The following is a 22127-nucleotide window of genomic DNA, read 5'->3' on the forward strand; positions in this document are numbered from 1 at the left end:
GAGAGGGGCACGGAGGCACACAGAGAGGGGCACGGAGGCACACAGAGAGGGGCACGGAGGCACACAGAGAGGGGCACCTAGGCACACAGAGAGGGGCACCGAGGCACACAGAGAGGGGCACGGAGGCACACAGAGAGGGGCACGGAGGCACACAGAGAGGGGCACGGAGGCACACAGAGAGGGGCACGGAGGCACACAGAGAGGGGCACGGAGGCACACAGAGAGGGGCACAGAGGCACACAGAGAGGGGCACCGAGGCACACAGAGAGGGGCACCGAGGCACACAGAGAGGGGCAAGTGGGCGGACGATCAATAGCAGCAGATGGCCGGCCGATCGTGGCTTCCGCGACGGGAAGACTTTACTCACTGCGCCGGGGAGAGAGAGGGAAAGGGAGAGAGAACATGGCCCGCCTGCTACCGTCGGCCTCAGAGTGAGCCTTAGCTCCATGGTCTCGCATCCTTGGCGCTTCAGACCCCGAGTACGGGGGGGCGGGGGAAGAGGGCGGAGTAGGGGAGAGGATGGGGGAGAGAGGTGAAGTGGGGGGTGGGAGGGGTTGGAGCGAGCGGGCAGGCGGGCTGGTGTCCAGCAGCGGGAGGCGTGGCGCGAGCGTACTTGGAGGCTTCCTGGAGGCAGGTGGGCCTGGATTGGTCGGCATGTGGGCATTGTGACGTCGAGCAGCTGGTAAGAGCCGTTTAGATCTTAAAAATTGAGTTGTGTGATCAATTTTACTCAAAATCTGGGGAAATAATTGACCAAGGAGTGGATGCGCGAATGTAAAATTAAAATCGCGAGCGAAATGGTAAAAATGTCGGCGTTTTGGCGTCTGGTTTGCGTGGAGTAACGAATCAAATGCAAAACGCCATACACCCACAGAGTTATAAAAGTATATAGATATTTGTCATGAGGCCAAAATCACACAAACACCCAAATATTACTCAAAGTGAGGTCAAATCAAAGCTCTGTACAACTTTAGACAAGCTTGTATTATACTTCAAATACTTTGCTTGTGACGAACAAGATTTGATTTATGTCTGAATTTCTTGCTGAATCTTCAGGTTCTTCATTCACCAGCACACCCAGAATACTTTTAAAACAATTTTTTCAAGTTTCTCACTATTCTGAAATTCATTTTCTATTCTTCCCACAAAAATAAGAAGCGTTCCATTTTTCCACAATACGCAATATTCTTTTGCTTATTCTGCATCCAATTACGCAATGTGTTGCAGCATTTCATAGAAACATAGAAAATAGGTGCAGGAGTAGGTCATTTGGCCCTTCGAGCCTGCATCGCCGTTCAAAATGATCATGGCTGATCATCCAACTCAGTATCCTGTACCTGCCTTCTCTCCATACCCCCTGATCCCTTTAGTCACAAGGGCCACATCTAACTCCCTCTTAAATATAGCCAATCAACTGGCCTCAACTACCTTCTGTGGCAGAGAATTCCACAGATTCACCACACTCTCCCCCCTCAATCTTCTAAATTCTAGCGAGTAGAAGCCGAGTCTATCCAGTCTTTCTTCATATGAAAGTCCTGACATCCCAGGAATCAGTCTGGTGAACCTTCTCTGCACTCTCTCTATGGCAGGAATGTCTTTCCTCAGATTAGACGACCAAAATTGTACGCAATACGCCAGGTGTGGTCTCACCAAGACCCTGTACAACTGCAGTAGAACCTCCCTGCTCCTATACTCAAATCCTTTTGCTGTGAATGCTAACATACCATTCGCTTTCTTCACTGCCTGCTGCACCTGCATGCCTACTTTCAATGACTGGTGTACCATGACACCCAGGTCTCGTTGCATCTCCCCTTTTCCTAATCGGCCACCATTCAGATAATAGTCTACTTTCCTATTTTTGCCACCAAAGTGGATAACCTCACATTTATCCACATTATACTGCATCTGCCATGCATTTGCCCACTCACCCAGCCTATCCAAGTCACCTTGCAGCCTCCTAGCATCCTCCTCACAGCTAACACTGCCCCCCATTTCACTCTTATTTTTTAAATTGCATCATCTAAGCCTACAACCCTGGTGCCAATACACAAAGGAGGAAAGGCACATGGGAACACTACCAATTGCAAGCTTCTCTCCAAGTCAAGCACCGTCCCGATTTGGAAACATGTCTTTCTGGTCGCTGGGTGATAACCCCCTACCCGGCATGACTGTAGCTGACAGAATGGAGCAGCAAAAGCAGCTCACCACCACTACCTTTTCAAGGGAATTTGGGAAGGGCAATAAATACTAGTCTTGTCAGCCCACATTGTATGAACAATACCAATGGATAGTTTAGTTTAGTGATACAGCACAGAAACAGGCTCTTCGACCCACCGGGTCCTCGCCGACCAGTGATCCCCACACATTAACACTATCCTGCACCCATTATGGGCAATTTTTATATTTACCAAGCCAATTAACCTACAAACCTGTACTTCTTCAGAGTGTGGGAGGAAATCGAAGATCTCGGAGAAAACCCACGCAGATCATGGGGAGAACATACAAACTCCGTACAGACAGCACCCATAGTCAGGATCAAATCCGAGTCTCCGGCACTGCATTCGCTGTAAGGCAGCAACTTTACCGCTGCGCCACTGCGACCGCCGAAAGGGTTTAGAGGCCCATGGAATGTAGATGGGGCATCTTGGTCTGCATGGACAAGTTGGGCTGAAGTGCCCGATTCCCACTGTATGACTCTACCACTCTGACAATAAGCCACTCCAGACTCATCTGGCCTCTGTTTAAACATGTCCAAAGGACAGATTATGGGCCAAGATTTTCTCCTTATGGATGCAATGTAAACTTGTATGAAAGTGTAAAGGGACAACACACTCAGTTTTGTAGTTGACTGATAGAATGTAGGGATTCTCATTTCCCAGCTATTTTGAAACGTTTTTCATGAACTGAGTTATTTTATAATGATAGACCGTACAGGCAAGACACACTGGGACCTTGCTTTGTGCTACTTCATTGCAGTACTCTTGGTCCTCCATTCAGAACACTCACAGGTACCTACCATCTGTAATTTAAAAATGACATTTACTTTGCTATGGTGCCAGGTACACGGCTTGCACCTAGCATCCCTATTGCTGCACACTCAATAATGTTTTTTAGATGTGTGATCAGGTTTAGGGACCAAGTTCTAAGTTAACCATATTTACTATCTTCAGCTCACTCACAACCGTGCTTCCGATCCCCAAATACATTTTGTTAAGTACACCATTTCATTTCTTATTACTGTCAATCGTAGTCATTTTTATATTAACAAAGGCCGTAAACGTTAAACTCACTTGTTGTCTGTGAAATTGCTAACATCCAGAAGATCGGCAAATAGCTCACTGTTTCCTTTTAGAATCTGCAAAGTTAAAAAAATAAAGGATTCAAAATTGTTGTGCTCTCAAAACAGGTCAAATTAACTGATCTCAGGCAAGAACAAAATACAGAAACTGGCTCCGTTATCCTCAGGTCAAAGGTAACGTGTGGGAAGGAAGCAACAAATTCATGGGACAATTAAAAGGTAATCACTACCTAAAATCAGTCCATTACATCACCAGCACAAGATTAAACTCTGCAACATACTCCCCACAGTCACATACAGTTATGATCACAAACCAAACAGATAATGCAATTCTTTCTGAATGCATGAGGTATAGGCAAAATAAACTTGTTTAAAGAGTTACCGGTAGTCACTATCACATTTTTATAACTAGAGTATCAATGCATGCTTAAAACATGGTCACTGAACAAACAGTTTATATGACTAATCATGCACATAATACTGTGGAATATGGAAAATTGAACCTAAATTAACTGCGGTGGCACAGCAGTAAAGTTACTGCCTTACAGCGCTGGCAGTGCCAGAGACCAGGACTCGATTCCGACGAGAGGTGCCGTCTGTACGGAGTTTGTTCGTTCTCCCAGAGACCTGCGTGGGATTTCTCCGAGATCTTCGGTTTCCTCCCACTCCAAAGACGTACAGGTTTGTAGGTTGATTGGCTTGGTATAAGTGTAAATTGTCCCTAGTGTGTGCAGGATAATGTTAATGTGCGGGGATCGCTGGTCGGTGGTCTGTTTCCGTGCTGCATCTCTAAATTGAACTAAGAAAACGGATAGAGTGAACAAAATACTGCGACAACTACCAACTCCTAGACATCTTATAAATGTTTAATCTGCTTCAAACAGAGGCAGATTAATGAATGAAGATACTGAAGATCAAGTCAAAGAGGGAGAATAGTTTTCCTGTTAATCAGATGTGTGTGCATCCGTACAGTTTACTTTGCACACGAGAAACAGGTCATCATTATTATAACAAAGGCACACATCTGTATTTACCGGACAGTATGGAGTGAACGTGCAATTCAAATGCGTACAATCCATCTTGCTTACCTTCCTTTCAAATAATTTCTTAATGTAAGGTTTCCAGTAGTGCTCCTTGATACCTTTTGCTTCTACTATGAGCCCATCATGCAAATCACATAGTTTCTCAATGATACACGGTGGATGTACAGGAGGCTTATAGTCCTGGCTGCCAAACCCCAGTGGCAAACCTACATAATACACAAGTGCACACATTCTAGACAAAGTCACGCAAGCACAAAAAGCCACATTTTATAGTTTACACTGAAAATGAAACTTGAAAAAAAATGTAATCAGGTGACCAAAAATATGAATTGAACTTTAGGAATTGGAGCTGGCCATTTTCTATCCGACCGAATCTGCACCCAAACTTCATTTACTTGCTGTTTCTACATAAGTCATGGGTGTCATTGTGAAAGGCTCCAGAATTCAAAAGACCCGTGAGTGCAACATTGCTTCCTGATTTCGCTACTGAACTGTGAGGCCACTTTCTGCAGAAACGACCATGGATGAGACAGCAGCTAATCAGCACCTTTTCAAACAGCAACAGAGGATGGGAGATAAAATCCCACCTACACCAGCCACACAGCCAATGAAGTCATGTTAAATATTTCCCAAGTTGCAATATGTGTACTAAATTCCTGATAGTTCGCAGAATCCAGCATTTGAGAATAATCAAAAGATTGTGGCTGTTTGAAAAGCAGCGTTTATTTAGAAGAACCACTTTTATTGAGGAGCACCATGATGCACCAGTGTCCTACCCCAATGAGTTCTATTTTAAGCCTAGGTCCTGGCGAACTTTTATGTAATTAATTGCTGAACCCCAGAGCTTGAATCCACTTCCCGAATTTAATCTTAAAATGAAACTAGTAAACACCCAGGAGAGTTTTCTAAACCAGGAGAAGGGTGGCATCCTTACCAGAAATAAAATCCAATTGAAACCAGTCAAGGGAAGATTCAAACAAGGGGACATGACTTGAGAATTAAGGGACAGAAGTTTAGGGGTAACATGAGGGGGAACTTCTTTACTCAGAGAGTGGTAGCTGTGTGGAATGAGCTTCCAGTGAAGGTGGTGGAGGCAGGTTCGATTTTATCATTTAAAAATAAATTGGATAGTTATATGGACGGGAAAGGAATGGAGGGTTATGGTCTGAGTGCAGGTAGATGGGACTAGGGGAGAATACGTGTTCGGCAAGGACTAGAAGGGCCGAGATGGCCTGTTTCCGTGCTGTAATTGTTATATGGTTATAAGACTATTATTTGCAGTCATAACCGGCTGTGTTTCATGATAACTGGATTACATTTACCGTTTCCGATAACAAGCTCACAGATTCAGTCAAAAAAATGAATCAATATTTCCCATGTTAGTAATAACAAGGTAAAACACTGGAAACTGCACAAGAAAGCACAGCAGTGAGTTAGAATTTTAAGATCTCGTGATCCAAATAGGAATTGTGTTTGCATTGCCCAACTCAATTTCCCAAGTTTATATTAACCCTAAGGAATGTGCAGCGTTACTAACAGATTGAAATTTTGAATAAAGCGAGGGACTTAGATAGCCTATTAGAAATGATGAAATAATTTTACATTCAGGGCTCACAATTAATCAAAAAGTACATATCATAAAACACCCGCACTTACCTTCAAATCCTTGGTTAAGTAAATCTTTTCTGTTAGGGCACAATAATGCATTTCCAAACATGAGGTCCAAGCAGCAGAGCAAAAGGTGGTAAGAATTTACAAGGTCATCACCAATCATACGGAAGTTTCCTGAAAAACAATAATGCAGTAACACAAAATGATATGAAGTTAGACATGGATTAGGCAGCATCTATAGAGAAAAATAATACGTGACCCTATTTTAGGTCGGAACACTTCTTCTTTTTACAGATGTTGCCCAGGTGGCTACATGCAGCATTTTCTGCTTTTATATTTAGTAATTTAACCATCCATTCTTTTAGTGGAAATATAGTTATCATAGATGAAATGTTATAAAGAAACTATTCCTTGCAATATCAAAACATTGCTCATTTATCCAGGGGAGACAAGTACAAAAGCAGAGGGCATAGCTTTAAGGTGAAAGATGGAAGGGACTCAAGGGGCAACCTTCCCACACAGAGGGTGACAGGTGTGGAAGGAGATGCCAGAGGAAGTGGTTATGGCAGGTATGGATCATTGACATTTACAAGACACTTGGACAGGTATGTAGGCAGGGAAGATTGGGAGGGATATGGGTCAAGCATAGGCAAGTAGAACTAGCTCGGCTACTTGGTCAGCATGAACAAGCTGGGCCGAAGGGCCCATTTCCATGTTATAGCTATTTATTAGCATATGCAACTGACTGGATATAAATGCACAGAAGTGGAGGTTTAGGAACTCTGACACTTAAGAAGCATTTAGACAGGTACATGGATAGGACAGGTTTAGAGGGATACGAGCCAAACACAAGCAGGTGGGACTGGTGTAGATGGCCGATGTGGGCAAATTTCCATCCCATATAACTCTATGACTCCTGGGTGGACAAAGTTGACACGTGGAACGTATGAATATTGGAAAAGAGGGCGGGGGGGTTTATCCAACATATTTATCTATATTTACTCTTCAATGTACATCAGCAACAGATAAAAAATAAAAATGGTGGAAATGGTCACCATGTCAGGCAGCAACACCCAAGGAGAGAAAAATAGTTAATGTCACAGGTTTAGATCTTCACTTGTTGTTAACAGCTTATGAATCTAAATCTATAAATTCCTGCTTCACACATCACCAAGGTATTTCCTGGCAATTTCCTGTTTCCCCAACTTTTAACCATATAACCACATAACAATTACAGCACAGAAACAGGCCATGTCGGCCTTTCATGTCCGTGCCGAACACTTATTTTCCCCTAGTCCCATCTACCTGCACGCAGACCATAACCCTCCATTCCTTTCCCGTCCATATACCTGTCCAATTTATTTTTAAATTATAAATTCGAACCTGCCTCCACCACTTCCACTGGAAGCTCATTCCACACAGCTACCACTCTCTGAGTAAAGAAGTTCCCCCTCATGTTACCCTAAACTTCTGTCCCTTAATTCTCAAATCATGTCCTCTTGTTTGAATCTTCCCTACTCTCAATGGGAAAAGCTTATCCACATCAACTCTGTCTATCCCTCTCATCATTTTAAAAACCTCTATCAAGTCCCCCCTTAACCTTTCTGCGCTCCAAAGAATAAAGATATAACTTGTTCAACCTTTCTCTGTAACTTAGTTGCTGAAACCCAGGCAACATTCTAGTAAATCTCCTCTGTACTCTCTCTATTTTGTTGACATCTTTCCTATAATTTGCCGACCAAAATTGTACACCATACTCCAGGATTGGCCTCACCAATGCCTTGTACAATTTTAACATTAATCCCAACTTCTATACTCTGCCGGGTGTTCACCCCCCCCCCCCCCCGACCTCCCCCTCTCCCACACCGAACGGTCTGTCCTCAGCAGAGGTCTTACCTTTGTCCCCCTCCGTCCCCATCTCAATGAGTTCCGCGCCCACCATGTCTTGTAGCGCTTCTACCGTCGCCTCCGCCTCACAGCGTACTTCCATGGGAAGGAGTCCTCGCCCCCCAATGATGACCATTTTTCCCGTCTCCAACGCACCCCCTCCTCGTGGAACCCTCTCGTAATGTCCCGGCTCTGGAACTCTTTATCCAGAACTGCCGCCGCGACGTCAACCGCCTAAACTTCTCCACTCCCCGTCTCACTCCAATCTCTCCCCCCCCTGAACGCACTGCCATTGAATCACTCCGCAAAAACCCAGATTGGGTTATCAAACCAGCTGACAAGGGAGGTGCCGTGGTAGTCTGGCGCGTCGATCTCTACAAAGCTGAGGCCACGCGCCAACCCTCGGACACCTCCTCCTACTTACCCTTGGACCATGACCCCACTGACGAGCACCAGGCCACCATATCTAGCACCATCACCGACTTCATCAATTACCACGCCCTGCCCGACAAAGCTTCCAACCTCATCGTTCCCCAGCCCCGCACGGCCCGTTTTTACCTTCTCTCCAAAATCCCCAAACCCGGCTCTCCCGGCAGACCCATTGTCTCTGCTTGTTCGTGCCCCACCGAACTCATCTCCACATACCTTGACTCCATACTATCCCCCTTGGTCAAATCCCTTCCCACCTATGTTGTAGACACCTCAGACACTCTCCGCCGTCTCCGCACATTCCACTCTCTAGGCCCTCACCAGAGGAGCAACCTATACCTAGCCACTGACACTCTCCTCCGCCTAGCGGAGTTGGTCCTCACCCTCAACAACTTTACGTTTGACTCCTCCCATTTCCTCCAAACACAAGCTATGGGCACACACATGGGCCCCAGCTACGCCTGCCTCTTTGTCGGGTACGTTGAACAATCCTTGTTCAATACGTACCAGGGCCCCATCCCCGACCTCTACCTCCGTTACATTGACGACTGCTTTGGGGCCAGCTCCTGCACCCACACACAACTGACTGACTTCATCCACTTCACCACCAACTTCCATCCGGCACTCCAATACACCTGGACCATTTCCGACACTTCCCTACCATTCCTTGACCTCACCATCTCCATCGCAGGGGACAGACTTCTGACCGACATACACTACAAACCAACGGACTCACATGGCTATCTAGACTACACGTCTTCCCACCCTGCCCCCTGTAAAGACTCCATCCCCTACTCCCAATTCCTCCGCCTACGCCGCATCTGTTCCCAGGATGAGACGTTCCACACCAGGGCATTGGAAATGTCCTCGTTCTTCAGGGAACGGGGATTCCCCTCCGCCACCATAGATGAGGCTCGCACCAGGGTCTCATCCATACCCCGCAACACTGCTCTCTCTCCCCATCCCCGCACTCGCAACAAGGGCAGAGTCCCCCTAGTCCTCACCTTTCACCCCACCAGCCGGCAAATACAACAAATAGTCCTCCGCGATTTCCGCCACCTCCAACGTGACCCCACCACTCGCCACATCTTCCCATCTCCCCCTATGTCTGCCTTCCGCAAAGACCGCTCCCTCCGCAACTCCCTTGTCAATTCTTCCCTTCCCTCCCGTACCACCCCCTCCCCGGGCACTTTCCATTACAACCGCAATAAATGCAACACCTGTCCCTTCACCTCCCCCCTCGACTCCATTCAAGGACCCAAGCAGTCGTTCCAGGTGCGGCAAAGGTTCACCTGTATCTCCTCCAACCTCATCTACTGCATCCGCTGCTCTAGATGTCAGCGGATTTACATCGGGGAGACTAAGCGGAGGTTGGGCGATCGTTTCTCCGGACACCTCCGCTCAGTCCGCAATAACCTACCTGAACTCCCGGTGGCTCAGCACTTCAACTCCCCCTCCCATTCCCAATCCGACCTCTCTGTCCTGGGTCTCCTCCATTGCCAGTGAGCAACACCGGAAATTGGAGGAACAGCACCTCATATTCCGCCTGGGTTGCTTGCGTCCGGCTGGCATAAACATTGAATTCTCCCAATTTTGCTAGCCCTTGCTGTCTCCTCCCCTTCCTTAACCCTCGAGCTGTCTCCTCCCATCCCCCTGCCCTCGGGCTCCTCCTTCTCCCCCCCCCCCCCCCCATCAGTCTGAAGAAGGGTTTCGGCCCGAAATGTCGCCTATTTCCTTCGCTCCATAGATGCTGCTGCACCCGCTGAGTTTCTCCAGCATTTTTGTGTACCTTCTATACTCAATGCTCTGATTTATAAAGGCCAGCACACCAATTGCTTTCTTTACCACCCTATCTACATGAGATTCCACCTTCAGGGAACTATGCACAGTTATTCCTAGATCCCTCTGTTCAACTGCATTCCTCAATTCACTACCATTTACCATGTACGTCCTATTTTGATTTGTCCTGCCAAGTTGTAGCACTTCACACTTATCAGCATTAAACTCCCATCTGCCATCTTTCAGCCCACTCTTCCAAATGGCCTAAATCTCTCTGTAGACTTTGAAAATCTACTTCATTATCCACGCCACTTATCTTAGTAGCATCTGTATACTTACTAATCCAATTTCCCACACCATCATCCAGATCATTGATGTATAAGACAAACAACAGTGGACCCAACACAGATCCCTGAGGCACCCCACTAATCACCGGCCTCCAACCTGACAAACAGCCATCCACCATTACTCTCTGGCATCTTCCATTCAGCCACTGTTGAATCCATCTTGCTATTCCACCATTATTACCCAACAATTGAACCTTCTTAACCAACCTTCCATGTGGAACCTTGTCAAAGGCCTTACTTAAGTCCATATAGACATAGAAAATAGGTGCAGGAGTAGGCCATTCGGCCCTTCACCACCATTCGATATGATCATGGCTGATCATCCAACTCAGTATCCCATCCCTGCCTTCTCTCCATACCTTCTTGATCCCTTTAGCCACAAGGGCCACATCTAACTCCCTCTTAAATATAGCCAATGAACTGGCCTCAACTACCTTCTGTGGCAGGGAATTCCACAGATTCACCACTCTCTGTGTAAAAAAAGATTTTCTCATCTTGGTCCTAAAAGACTTCCCTCTTATCCTTAAACTGTGACCCCTAGTTCTAGAACATTCACCGCTTTACCCTCATCAATTTCCCTAACCTCTTCAAAAAATTCAGGAAGATTAGTCAAACATGACCTTCCAGGCACAAATCCCTGTTGACCGTTCCTAATCCGACCCTGCTTATCCAGATGCTTATATATATTATCTCTAAGTATCCTTTCCATTAATTTGCCCACCAGTGACATCAAACTAACAGGTCTATAATTGCCAGGTTTACTCTTAGAACCCTTTTTAAACAATGGAACAACATGCACAGTACGCCAATCCTCCGGCACCATTCCCGTTTCTAATGACATTTGAAATATTTGTCATAGCCCCTGCTATTTCTACACTAACTTCCCTCAATGTCCGAGGGAATATCCCGACAGGACCTGGAGACTTATCCACTTTTATATTTTTCAAAAGTGTCAGTACTTCCTCTTCTTTGAATCTCATAGTTTCCATAACTACTCTACTTGTTTCCCTTACCTCACATAATTCAATATTCTTCTATTTGGTGAATACCGAAGAAAACAAATTGTTCAATATCTCCCCCATCTCTTTTGGCTCTGCAGATAGCTGTCCACTTTGACTCTCTAATGGACCAATTATATCCCTCGTCCCCCTTTTATCTGGGAAAATCATAATGTGAAAGGTTCAGATGGGGTGCAATTTCCCAAAAGTGTTCCGGAGTTTTCTCCAGCAATATGTAGAGAACCTCACATGTGTGAGGGCAACACTTGATCTAGTCGGGAGGGCAAGTGAATGAAGTGTTTGTGGAGGAGCCTTTTGGGACCAGTGACCACTGTTTGATTAGGTTTAAGATAGTTATGGATAGGGATAGAGAGGGTCCACGTGTTAAAATGCTAAATTGGGGCAAGGCCGACTTTGAGGCTTTGAGAGAAGGTCTTGCTCAAGTTGACTGAAGTAGTTTGTTGGCGGGGAAAGGAACAGCGGCCAAGTGGGATGTTTTTAAAAATGTGCTGACAAAAGCTCATGATTTGTACGTCCCTGTTAGAGTGAGGGGCAAGGCAGGCAAACGTAAGGAAGCTTGGTTCTCGAGGGAAATTGAGGCATTGGTCAAACATAGGAAGGACGCATATGACAGGTATAGGCAGCTGGGATTAAGTGCATCCCTGGAGGAGTTTCAGGAACTAAGGATTAAACTAAAAAAAGAAATCAGAAGGGCAAAAAAGGGGCCAGGAGATAACTCTGGCGGATAGCATTAAGGGCAACCCCAAGAAATTTTAAAAATAAATAAGGGAGAAAAGGGTAACTAGAAAATGAGTGGGACCCCTCAGGAATCAAAGCAGTCAACTCTGTGTGGAGACACAGATGGGCAAGGTCCTCAACAAGTATTTCTCCTCTGTATTTGGCAGGAGTACGGAGGAACTTGGGGCAGTCAATGGAAGTGTCTTTGAGAGCAGTCAGTGTTACCGTCAAAGAGGTGCTGAAGGTACGATGATGTATATAGGTAGACAAATCTCCAGGGCCTGATCAGATATATCCGCGGACATTGTGGGAAACTAGAAAGGAGATTGCGGGATCACTCGACAAGATTTATGAGTCGTCTTTAAATACAGGAGAGCTGCTGGAAGACTGGAGGGTGGATTGCATGGGTTCCAAGGAGAGCTAGTTGAATGGATAGAAAATTGGCTTCATGAAAAGAAGCAGAGAATGATGGTGGAAGGTAGACACAAAATGCTGGAGTAACTCAGCAGGTGAGGCAGCATCTCTGGAAAGGAATGGGCGATGTTTCTGTTCGAGACCCTTCTTCAGATTGACGTCAGGGGAGGGACAAAGATGGAATGTAGTTGGAGACATTAAGACTAGCGGGAGAACTGGGAAGGGGATGGAGAGAGAAAGCAAGGGCTATCTGAAGTTAGGGAAATCAATGTTCATACCACTGGGGTGTAAACTACCCAAGCAAAATATGAGGTGCTGTTCCTCCAATTTGCACTGGGTCTCACTCTTGACAATGGATGAGGCCCAGGACAGAAAGGTCAGATTGGGAATGGGGAATCGATGTGCTGGGCCACCGGGAGATCAGGTAGGTTAAGACGGACTGAGCGGAGGTGTACAGTGAAATGATCGCCGAGCCTGCGCTTGGTCTCGGCGATGTAGAGAAGTTGACACCTGGAACAGTGGATGCAGTAGATGAGGTTGGAGGAGGTGCAAGTGAACCTCTGCATCACCTAGAAAGACTGTTTGGGTCCTTGGATGGAGTCGAGGGGGGAGGTAAAGGAACAGATGTTGCATCTCCTGCGGTTGCAGGGGAAAGTATCTGAGCGGTTTGGGTGGGAAGGAACGAGTTGACCGGGGAGTTTCGGAGGGAACGGTCTCTGCGGAAAGCAGAAAGGGGTGGAGATGGGAAGATGTGGCCAATAGTGGGATCCCGCTGTATGTGACGGCTGATGAGGTGGAAGCTGAGGACAAGGGGGTATTCTGTCCTTGTTACGAATGGGGGGGGGGGGGGGGGGGGGGAGTAAGAACAGAAATGCGGGATAACGAGGAGACCCTAGTGAGAGCTTCATCTATAATGGAAGAGGGGAATCCCCGTTTCCTAAAGAATGAGGACATCTCTGATGCCCTGGTGCGGAACACCTCATCCTCGGCGCAGATGCGGTGTAGACGGAGGAATTGGGAGTAGCAGATAGTCTTTACAGGAAGCAGGGTGGGAAGAAGTACAGTCAAGATAGCTATGGGAGTCAGTAGGTTTGCAGTAGATGTTGGTCAATAGTCTGTTTCCTGTGATGGAGACGGTGAGATCTAGAAACGGTTGGAAGATGTCAGAGATGGTCCGAGTGAATTTGAGTGCAGGATGGAAATTAGTGGTGAAGTTGATGCGGGGCTGGGGAACATTAACGTTGGAGGCTTTAGAGGGCAGAGAGCCGGAAGTGATGAAACCAGTAACGGTGCTTGAAATTAAGGCCTGGTGCTAGTCTGTAGGGTCATGGCTCAAAGATAAGTAGGAGGAGGTGTCTGTGAGCCATCCAGGGGTCCAAGAGGAGGGGGTCTGTTGGTGACGGGAGAAGGGGTCATCACTGGGCCAGGACTCCTTCCAACAGAAAAAGACGGAGGAAGAGGCGACGGAGTAAGAGCTCTACATCGTGGCACACGGAACTCGTTGAGGTGGGGGCAGAGGGGAACAAAGGCGAGGCCTCTGCTGAGGACAGACCATTCCGAATCAGAAAGGGGGAGGTGGTGAACACACGGCAAGGGTGGGGGTTGGGGTCGGAGGAAGGCAGGTGAGTAGATGGAGGCCGAAGCGATGTCTGTGGGGAGGGATGGTGGGTTTTCAGGAAGGAGAGGGACACGAGGACTGTTGTATGGGATGATCGTGGAAGGTTGTTTCTCAGATTGGAGGCCTGCGACTAGTGGTGTGCTTCAGGGTTCAGTGCTGGGCCAGTTACTGTTTGTCATCCATATCAATGATTGGGATGAGAACATACATGGCAAGATTAGCAAGTTTGCTGATGATACAAATGTGGGTGGTTTGCAGATAGTGAAAATATTTGCGAAAAATTGCAGCAGGATCTTGATCAATTGGCCAGGTGGACTGAGGAATGGTTGATGGAATTTAGTAAAGAGAATGAGATGTTGCATTTGGGAAATTAAACATGGGCAGGACCTACACAGTGAATGGTAGGGCTCTGGGGTGTTGTAGAGCAGAGTGATTATTGAGTATAGAAGTTGTGGCCTTCATCAGTCAGAGTATTGAGTATAGACGTTGGGAGGTCATGTTGCAGTTGTCAAAGACGTTGGTGAGGCCGTTTAGATTATTGTGTTCAGTTCTGGGCACCAAGTTATAGGAAAGGTGTTGTCAATCTGGAATGGGTACAGCGAAGATTTACGAAGATGGTGCCAAGACTAGAGGGTCTGAGCTATCGGGAAAGGTTGAGTAGGCAGACTATTCCTTGGAGCGCAAGAGGATGAGGAGTGATCTTATAGAGGTGTATACATGAAAGGAATAGATTGGGAACATGCATAGAGTCTCTTGCCCAGAGTAGGTGAATCGAGGACCGGAGGATTCAGGTGAAGGTTTAAGGTGAAGGGGAAAAGATTTAATAGGAATCCGAGGGGTAATTTTTTTTCACACAAAGGGTAGTGGGTGTATGGAACAAGCCGCCAGAGGTGGTCGTTGAGGCTGGGACTATCCCAACATTTAAGAAACAGTCGGACAGGCACATGGATGGGACAGGTTTGGAGGAATATGGGCCAAACCCGTGCAGGTGGGACTAGAGTAGCTGGGCAAGTTGAGCCGAAGGGCATGTTTCCACGCTGTATCACTCTATAACAACTGTAATGATAAACCAACCTAAAACATGATTAGATTGCAACTAAATACTTTGTTGTTTTATTAGAGATGGAAGGCAGAGTATGTACGGTACTGATTCATGAGGCTGTTGCCGTGGCTGAGAAGGTACACTTAACAGGACAGATGGGACACTGGAGCTATGTTACCTTCAATAATGAGTTCTGATATAATAGAGATGGTGGCTTTATTTCCGATGGAGTGGCAGTAATGCATGATCTCAACAGGAACCCCACAGAACTAATGAGAGGGGAATAGAAACAAAATCTCTTACCTTTAATGTATACGAATAAGGTCCAGCAAAAACTAAAAGCATCTCTTACACTGCATGGAAGGCGCCTGTAAAAGAATCAAAATCACATTCTAAATAGAATGGCCTAAATATTTTGAGGAATTGTGTCAAGATTTGGTAGAGGAAGTGAAACACCTCTTTCTACATCCATTTGCATTTTTTCTCCTTCCGTATTATAGCATGCTCCCAAAAGCAATTACAGCCCAGAGTATCATAAAAATAACAGCTCCCTTTGGGCACTTCACATAAATAAATACCATTCAAAGGATTAGATTCTGAGCGTTATCGGGCAATATTGCAGTGGAGGTTCAGAGCTGGCGAATGTGTAGGACGGAAGTGCAGATGCTGGTTTACACTGAAGATAGATACAAAATGCTGGAGTAACTTAGCGGGACAGGCAACATCGCTGGAGAGAACGAATGGGTGTTTTCACGCATTCCTTCTTTCCAGAGATGCTGCCTTTCCCTCAGAGCTGGCTTCTGGTTTCAAAACAGGTTAAAATGGTACAAAAGCCCTCAGAAAAATCCAGCGCTGCCATGCTCTCCACACTGAGAGAATAAAGTGATACAAGACCAAACAGGGAAGTGAGTAAGACACATCTGCCTGTAAGGCCATAGGAGCTAAACTTTGTCTATCTTTTATGAATGTCTTCCTCGTGATTCTCAGTCCAGTGGACAGCACATCACTAGGTGCAGTGTTTTAAACCCGTAATTTGGCAAGTTTAAAGATGACCGTAGCTTTCTAAAATGAAAATGAAGATAGCAAGACTAACATACCTCTGTTTTCTGCTTCGCTGAAGCCGGGGCGGATCCTGGTGACGATTTTGAAACATGTCCAAAAAGATAGGCTCAAATTTCCTGAATATAACAGTTGAAACTTCAAAATTCCTTTCCAACTGCTCTACTCGCTTTCGGAAGTCTTGGGATAAGTTGGCCATATCGGTCCATTTCTTCATCTTGCTGAAGAATTGAATTAGGCTATAAGAATGGCAGAAGATGAAAAGTTTGAAAACCAGCGAAATACCAAAATAATTGCTGTGCAGAGAAAGAGGGAAGTTTCACTTTTAAAGTCCATTTAAAGTCCACAGCACACTAATGGGCCATCCACACCAACATTCCAATAACTCCAGATGGTGGCGGAGACGGTGACGAGGAAAGTGAGTGACAATGAACAGATTGTGAGCTTCTGAGAGTGCCCTACAGTTTCATGGTCAGTTCGGGAAGTGGCAACCTTAGGTCTTGGAAGCAAAGGGATGGTGAGGGAGGTTGTAGGAAGGAACTGCAGATGCTGGTTTACACACAAGATAGGCACAAAATGCTGGAGGAACTCAGCGGGACAGGCTGTTTCTGTGGATAGAAGGAATGGGTGACATTTTGGGTCGAGGCCCTTATTCAGACAGAATCAGAGGAGACGGAGATACAGAGATATGGAAGTGCAAGTTGTGAAAATGAGACATCAGGGGATAAGGTGCAAGGAAAATGTAGAATTGAGCAGTTAGCTCGGAAAAGTTGACAGCGATACAGAGATAAAATATAATCAGGGGGACAGTCGGAGAACTAGGAAGGGGGAGGGATGGAGAAAGAGGGAAAGCAAGGGTTACTAGAAGTTAGAAAAGTAAATATTCAAACCATTGTGATGTAAGCTGCCCAAGCAAAATATGAGGTGTTGTTTCTCCAATTTGCATCTGACAGTAGAGGAGGCCCAGGACAGAAGGGACAGTATGGGAATGGGAGTTGAAGTGCTTAGTAACTGGCAGATCAGGTAGGTTTAGGCGTACCGATCGAAGGTGTTCATCAAAACGATTGCTGTGTCTGCGGTTGGTGTCCACACCTGGAACAGCGGATACAGTAGGAGTGGACCTCTGCCTCACCTGAAAAGACTGTCGGGGTCCTTGGATGGAGGAGGTATAGGGATAGGTATTGAATCTCCTGTGGTTGCAAGGGAAAGTACCTGGGGAGGGGGGTGGTTTGGGTGTGAAGGGACGAGTTAACCAGGGAGTTGCGGAGGGAACAGTCTCTGCGGAAAGCGGAGATGATGGGAAGATGTAGCTAGTGGTGGGATCCCGTTGGAGGTGGCAAAAATGTTGGAGAATTATGTGCTGTGTGTGTCAGTTGATGGGGTGAAATGTGAGGACTACTGGACTGTCTCTGTTGCGACTCGGGGGAGGGGGAGCAAGAGTGGAGCTGCAGGATATCGAGGAGGCCCTTGTGAGGGCCTCATCTATGATGGAAGATGGGGATCCCACTGTTCTCTAAAGATTACTCTTGAAGTGAGGAAATTTACCGAGTACAAAGAGGGGCACCCCAGTACCCTAAAGAATGAGGACATCTCAGATATCCTGGTATGGAACTCCTCATCTTGGGCGCAGATGCGGCGTAGACGGAGGAAATGGGAGTAGGGGGATAGAGTATTTGCAGAAGGCAGGGTGGGAAGAAGTGACGTTTAGACAGTTGTGGGAGTCAGTAAGTTAAATAGATGTCAGTCTATCTCCTGTGATGGAGACGGTGAGATCAAGAAACGGTCGGGAGATGTCGGAGACGGTCCAAGTGAATTTAAGTGCAGGAATGAAATTAGTTAATGAAGTCCGTGAGTTCTGCAGGCGGTAGCCCCGATGCAGTCGTCAATGTAGCAGAAATAGAGTTCAGGAATAAGACCAGCATACGCCTGGAACAGGGATTGTTCGAAGTACCCAACAAAGATGCAGGCATAGCTGGGGCCCAGGCGAGTGCCCATGCCTGCCGTTAAGTGCGAGGACCAGCTCTGCTTGGCAAGGGAGAGCGTTGCTAGTGGGAATTTGGCAGTTTCTGGGGTCGAGGAAGAAATGGGGGGCTTTAAGACCGTCCTAGTGGGAGATGGAGGCAGAGGGAGGGGACGGTGGCAATGTGTCGTTCTACTACAGCATGTGCTTCCATTAGCTAACTGTTTTTAACACTGTTTATCAATAATACTTTGCAAGTACAATCGTTCCCCAACTTTTGTTTGTTCGTTTCTTCAATTCTTCCAACTATTGGTCCTTCATTGTAATACTATATTTTCACCGTTCTACATTTTCCTGGGAAGGGCTAAGGTGGAACATTAGTTCAGATTCTACTCAAATTATAGTCCAGAATACAATTGGCTACCCCGCAGTTTTGCATACTATAAAATAGCAATTTAACAGAATGTAATCAATAATCCTGCCCTTAACTGAGATAACATTTGAGGCTAATTTGAAACTAAAGATGTATCAGCTACAGTCACAGCAGAGGTAAATTCCAACTTTCCAATTGCAAAATGTAGATAGAAATCCCATTGTACTTAAAACCACAAAGTCGAGTGTTCTTTCAAATTACTCAGTCAGGACCAAGTGTCAGTCTTATAAACATCAGTATTGTACCTTGCCAGACACAAGGAAGTAGAATGTACCTAATGCCTACTTCTAGCTTGGGAACATGGGATGATTGTTACCTTAACTTTGACGAGCGAAGAATTCTTGTCAACGAAACACCATTCCCTTCCATCGTCCCCTTGCCGACAGTTGGGGTGATGCTTTTTCGACATGCCACATATAGAGCACAAGCCAGCCAATGTAGAGTTTCTCCCTGAAAAAAATAGGTTGATAAAAACACTGTAGACACAAATGCCAGAGTAACTCAGCAGGTCAGACAGCATCTCTGGAGAGAAGGAATGGGTGACGTTTCGGGACGTGACCCTTCTTCAGACTGAGAGGGAATCGAGAGGTATAGACGGAGATGTAGAGAGATATAGAACAAATGAATGCAAGATATGCAAAAAAGTAGTGATGATGAGGAAACAGGCAATTGTTAGCTGTTTGCTTGGTGAGAATGAGAAGCTGGTGCGATGGGTGGGGGAGGGAATGCAGGGGTTACTTGAAGTTAGAGAAATCAATATTCTCAATATCAATACCACTGGGTTGTAAGCTGCCCAAGCGAAATATGAGATGCTGTTCCTCCAATTTGTGTTTAGCCTCACTTTGACAATGGAGGAGGCCTAGGGCAGAAAGGTCAGTATGGGAATGGGAAGGGGAATTAAAGAGTTTGGGAACCGGGAGATCAGGTAGGTCCAGGCAGACTGAGCAAAGGTGCTCAGTGAAACGATCGCCCAGTCTACGTTTTGTCTCGCCGTTGTACAAGAGTAAGAAAAACACTGGCACTTCAGGGTAGTGAATCTGTGGAATTCTTTGCCACAGAAGGCTGTGGAGGCAAAGCCAGTGAATATATTTAAGGCAGAGATAGATAGATTCTTAATTAGTACAGGTGTCAGAATTTAAGGAGAGAATGGGGTTAGGATGGAGAGATAGATCAGCCACGATTGAAAGGCAGAGTTAACTTGAGGGACCGAATGGCCTGATTCTGCTCTTATCACATAAATCACAGAAAATGCCGAAAGTTCTGCAATGAACTACTAACACTCATTTCGATAAGAGTCACGAATAATGAACGGATTCTTCATAGCCTGTAAACATGCCCACCAGAAGAAACATGAACTTGCTGGGATTTTGGTGAAGATATCGATTCTAGGATTGTGTCCCCATTAATTGTGGAGCAGGATCAACAGCAATAGCCACACAGGGGGAAATTTGCCCTTTGCTCCACCATGTCCATACTAACCATAAAAGCACCAATTGAGAATAATTCCATTTCCCACAGATTTCTATGCCATTGCCTTTCAAGTGCTCATAAAGTTGCTTCTTAAATGTTGGGGGAAGAACCTACCTCTATTATTTCTTTAAACAGTTTGCACCACATTTGAACTACACTATGGGTGAAAAGAATTCTTCTGCAAACCTCCTACTCTGAATCTTAATTCTACCCCAGACAACATTCCGGTGAATTCCCTTTGTTTAATGGACTCACATCCTTCCTGGTGCGGCAACCATAACTGTGCACACTACTCCAGCTGTGGACATAGAAACATAGAAAATAGGTGCAGGAGTAGGCCATTCGGCCCTCTGAGCCAGCACCGCCATTCAATGTGATCATCCAAAATCAGTACCCCATTCCTACTCGATTCCATTAGCCCCAAGAGCTAAATCTAAAAGCCCTGTCCCATGGTACGAGTTCATTCCAAGAGCTCTCCTGAGTTTGCCCTGATTCGAACTTGGAGATTTACGGTAATGGTCACTTGTCGGTACTCGGGGCTCCCGTGGACATTTTTCAACATGTTGAAAAATCTTTGCGAATCTTCCCGTGCTTACCTGCCATTAGCTAGTCTTCCCGAGGACCCGCCGTTATCGTTATGAGACTTCCCCGAGCTCCGACGTACAGGCTACGTTCATTCTCCGTGCTTACCACGAGCTTGATTTTTTTTTTAAACTCTTGGAATGAACTCGCACCGTGGGACAGGGTTATTACCCTCTCTTAAACATCCATTGAATTGGCCCCCACTTCCTTCAGTGGCAGAGAATTCCAGATTCACAACTCTCTGGCTGAAAACGTTTTTCCCCCCGTCTCAGGGCTAAATGGCCAACCCCTTATTCTTAAACTGTGACTCCTGGTTCTGGATTCCCCAACATAGGGAACATTTTTTCCCCTGCATCTAGCCTGTCCTATCTTTTAAGAATTGTATACGTTTCTATAAGATATCCTCTCATCCTTCTAAATACCAGTGAATACAAGCCCAGTCAACCCATTCTTTCATCATATATCTGTCCCACCATCCCGGGAATTAACATGGTGAACCTACACTGCACTCCCTCAATACTAATAATGTCCTTCCTCGAATTAGGAGACCAAAATTGCACACAATACTCCAGGTGCGGTCTCTCCAGGGCCCTGTACAGGGCCAGGGCCCCAGCCCCAAACTGCAGTAGGACCTCCTTGCTCCTATTCAAATCCTCTCGCAATGAAGGCCAACATGCCACTGCATGCTTACTTTCAGTGACTGATGTACAAGCACACCCAGATCTTGTTGCATCTCCCCTTTTCATAATCTGACACCATTCAGATAATAATCAGCCTTTCTGTTCTTGCCACCAAAGTGGATAACCTCAAATTTATGCACATTATAAGAATGGCCTAATTCTACTCCTATCACTTATGGCCCAGAGAGCACAACAACGCCTCAACTTCCTCAGAAGACTAAAGAAATTCACCATGTCTCCAATGACTCCTGCCGATTACTATAGATGCATCATATCCGATTGGGATGAATCAGACCTTGGTTTCGCAACTGCTCTGCCCAAGACTGCCACAAACTGCAGAGTTATGAAAGCATCTAACTCCAACTCACAAACCAGCCTCCCCGCCCAACATCCATCAACCACGTATAGGGTGATTTCACGAAAGGTCACTGGATCATAGATCCTCACCCACGTGACCGCAAAATTTAACTGGGGTACAAACGTCACTTCCAGTACATGTTATTGATGCTAGAAACGCTACTTTCAAACCTGTTAAAAACCGCGAAAACGGTTAGTTTTTGAGCTGTAAATAACTGTGCCAGTCGGGGTGACCGTGAGACACAGCTATCTTACTTTAGAGTCCAGAAGATAAAAAAAACGAAGGTAAAGAGAAGAGAGAGCTGAAGGGAAAATAACAGCGGAAGTTGTTGGCCGTGCAGATATAAAGATCGAAAATTATCGCGTTTGCTCACTGCATTTC

General features: G+C 46.0%; 1 protein-coding gene across 3 annotated transcripts in view; it reads right to left on the bottom strand.

The window, feature by feature from the left end:
- rbl1 (RB transcriptional corepressor like 1) overlaps positions 1–22127 on the bottom strand; it is a 61561-nt gene that overhangs the window by 37421 nt on the left and 2013 nt on the right. For all 3 annotated transcript variants that reach the window (XM_033042107.1, XM_033042106.1, XM_033042105.1), the window contains 6 exons: positions 18973–19106; positions 16302–16502; positions 15508–15572; positions 5998–6126; positions 4387–4547; positions 3291–3355 (listed from right to left, as the gene is read on the bottom strand). In XM_033042107.1, coding sequence (XP_032897998.1) covers positions 3291–3355; positions 4387–4547; positions 5998–6126; positions 15508–15572; positions 16302–16502; positions 18973–19025 — 674 coding nt within the window. In that variant the 5' untranslated portion in view covers positions 19026–19106. The remainder of the gene's footprint in view (positions 1–3290; positions 3356–4386; positions 4548–5997; positions 6127–15507; positions 15573–16301; positions 16503–18972; positions 19107–22127) is intronic.

The sequence above is a fragment of the Amblyraja radiata genome, chromosome 23 (assembly GCF_010909765.2).
Source record: "Amblyraja radiata isolate CabotCenter1 chromosome 23, sAmbRad1.1.pri, whole genome shotgun sequence".
NCBI lineage: Eukaryota > Metazoa > Chordata > Chondrichthyes > Rajiformes > Rajidae > Amblyraja > Amblyraja radiata.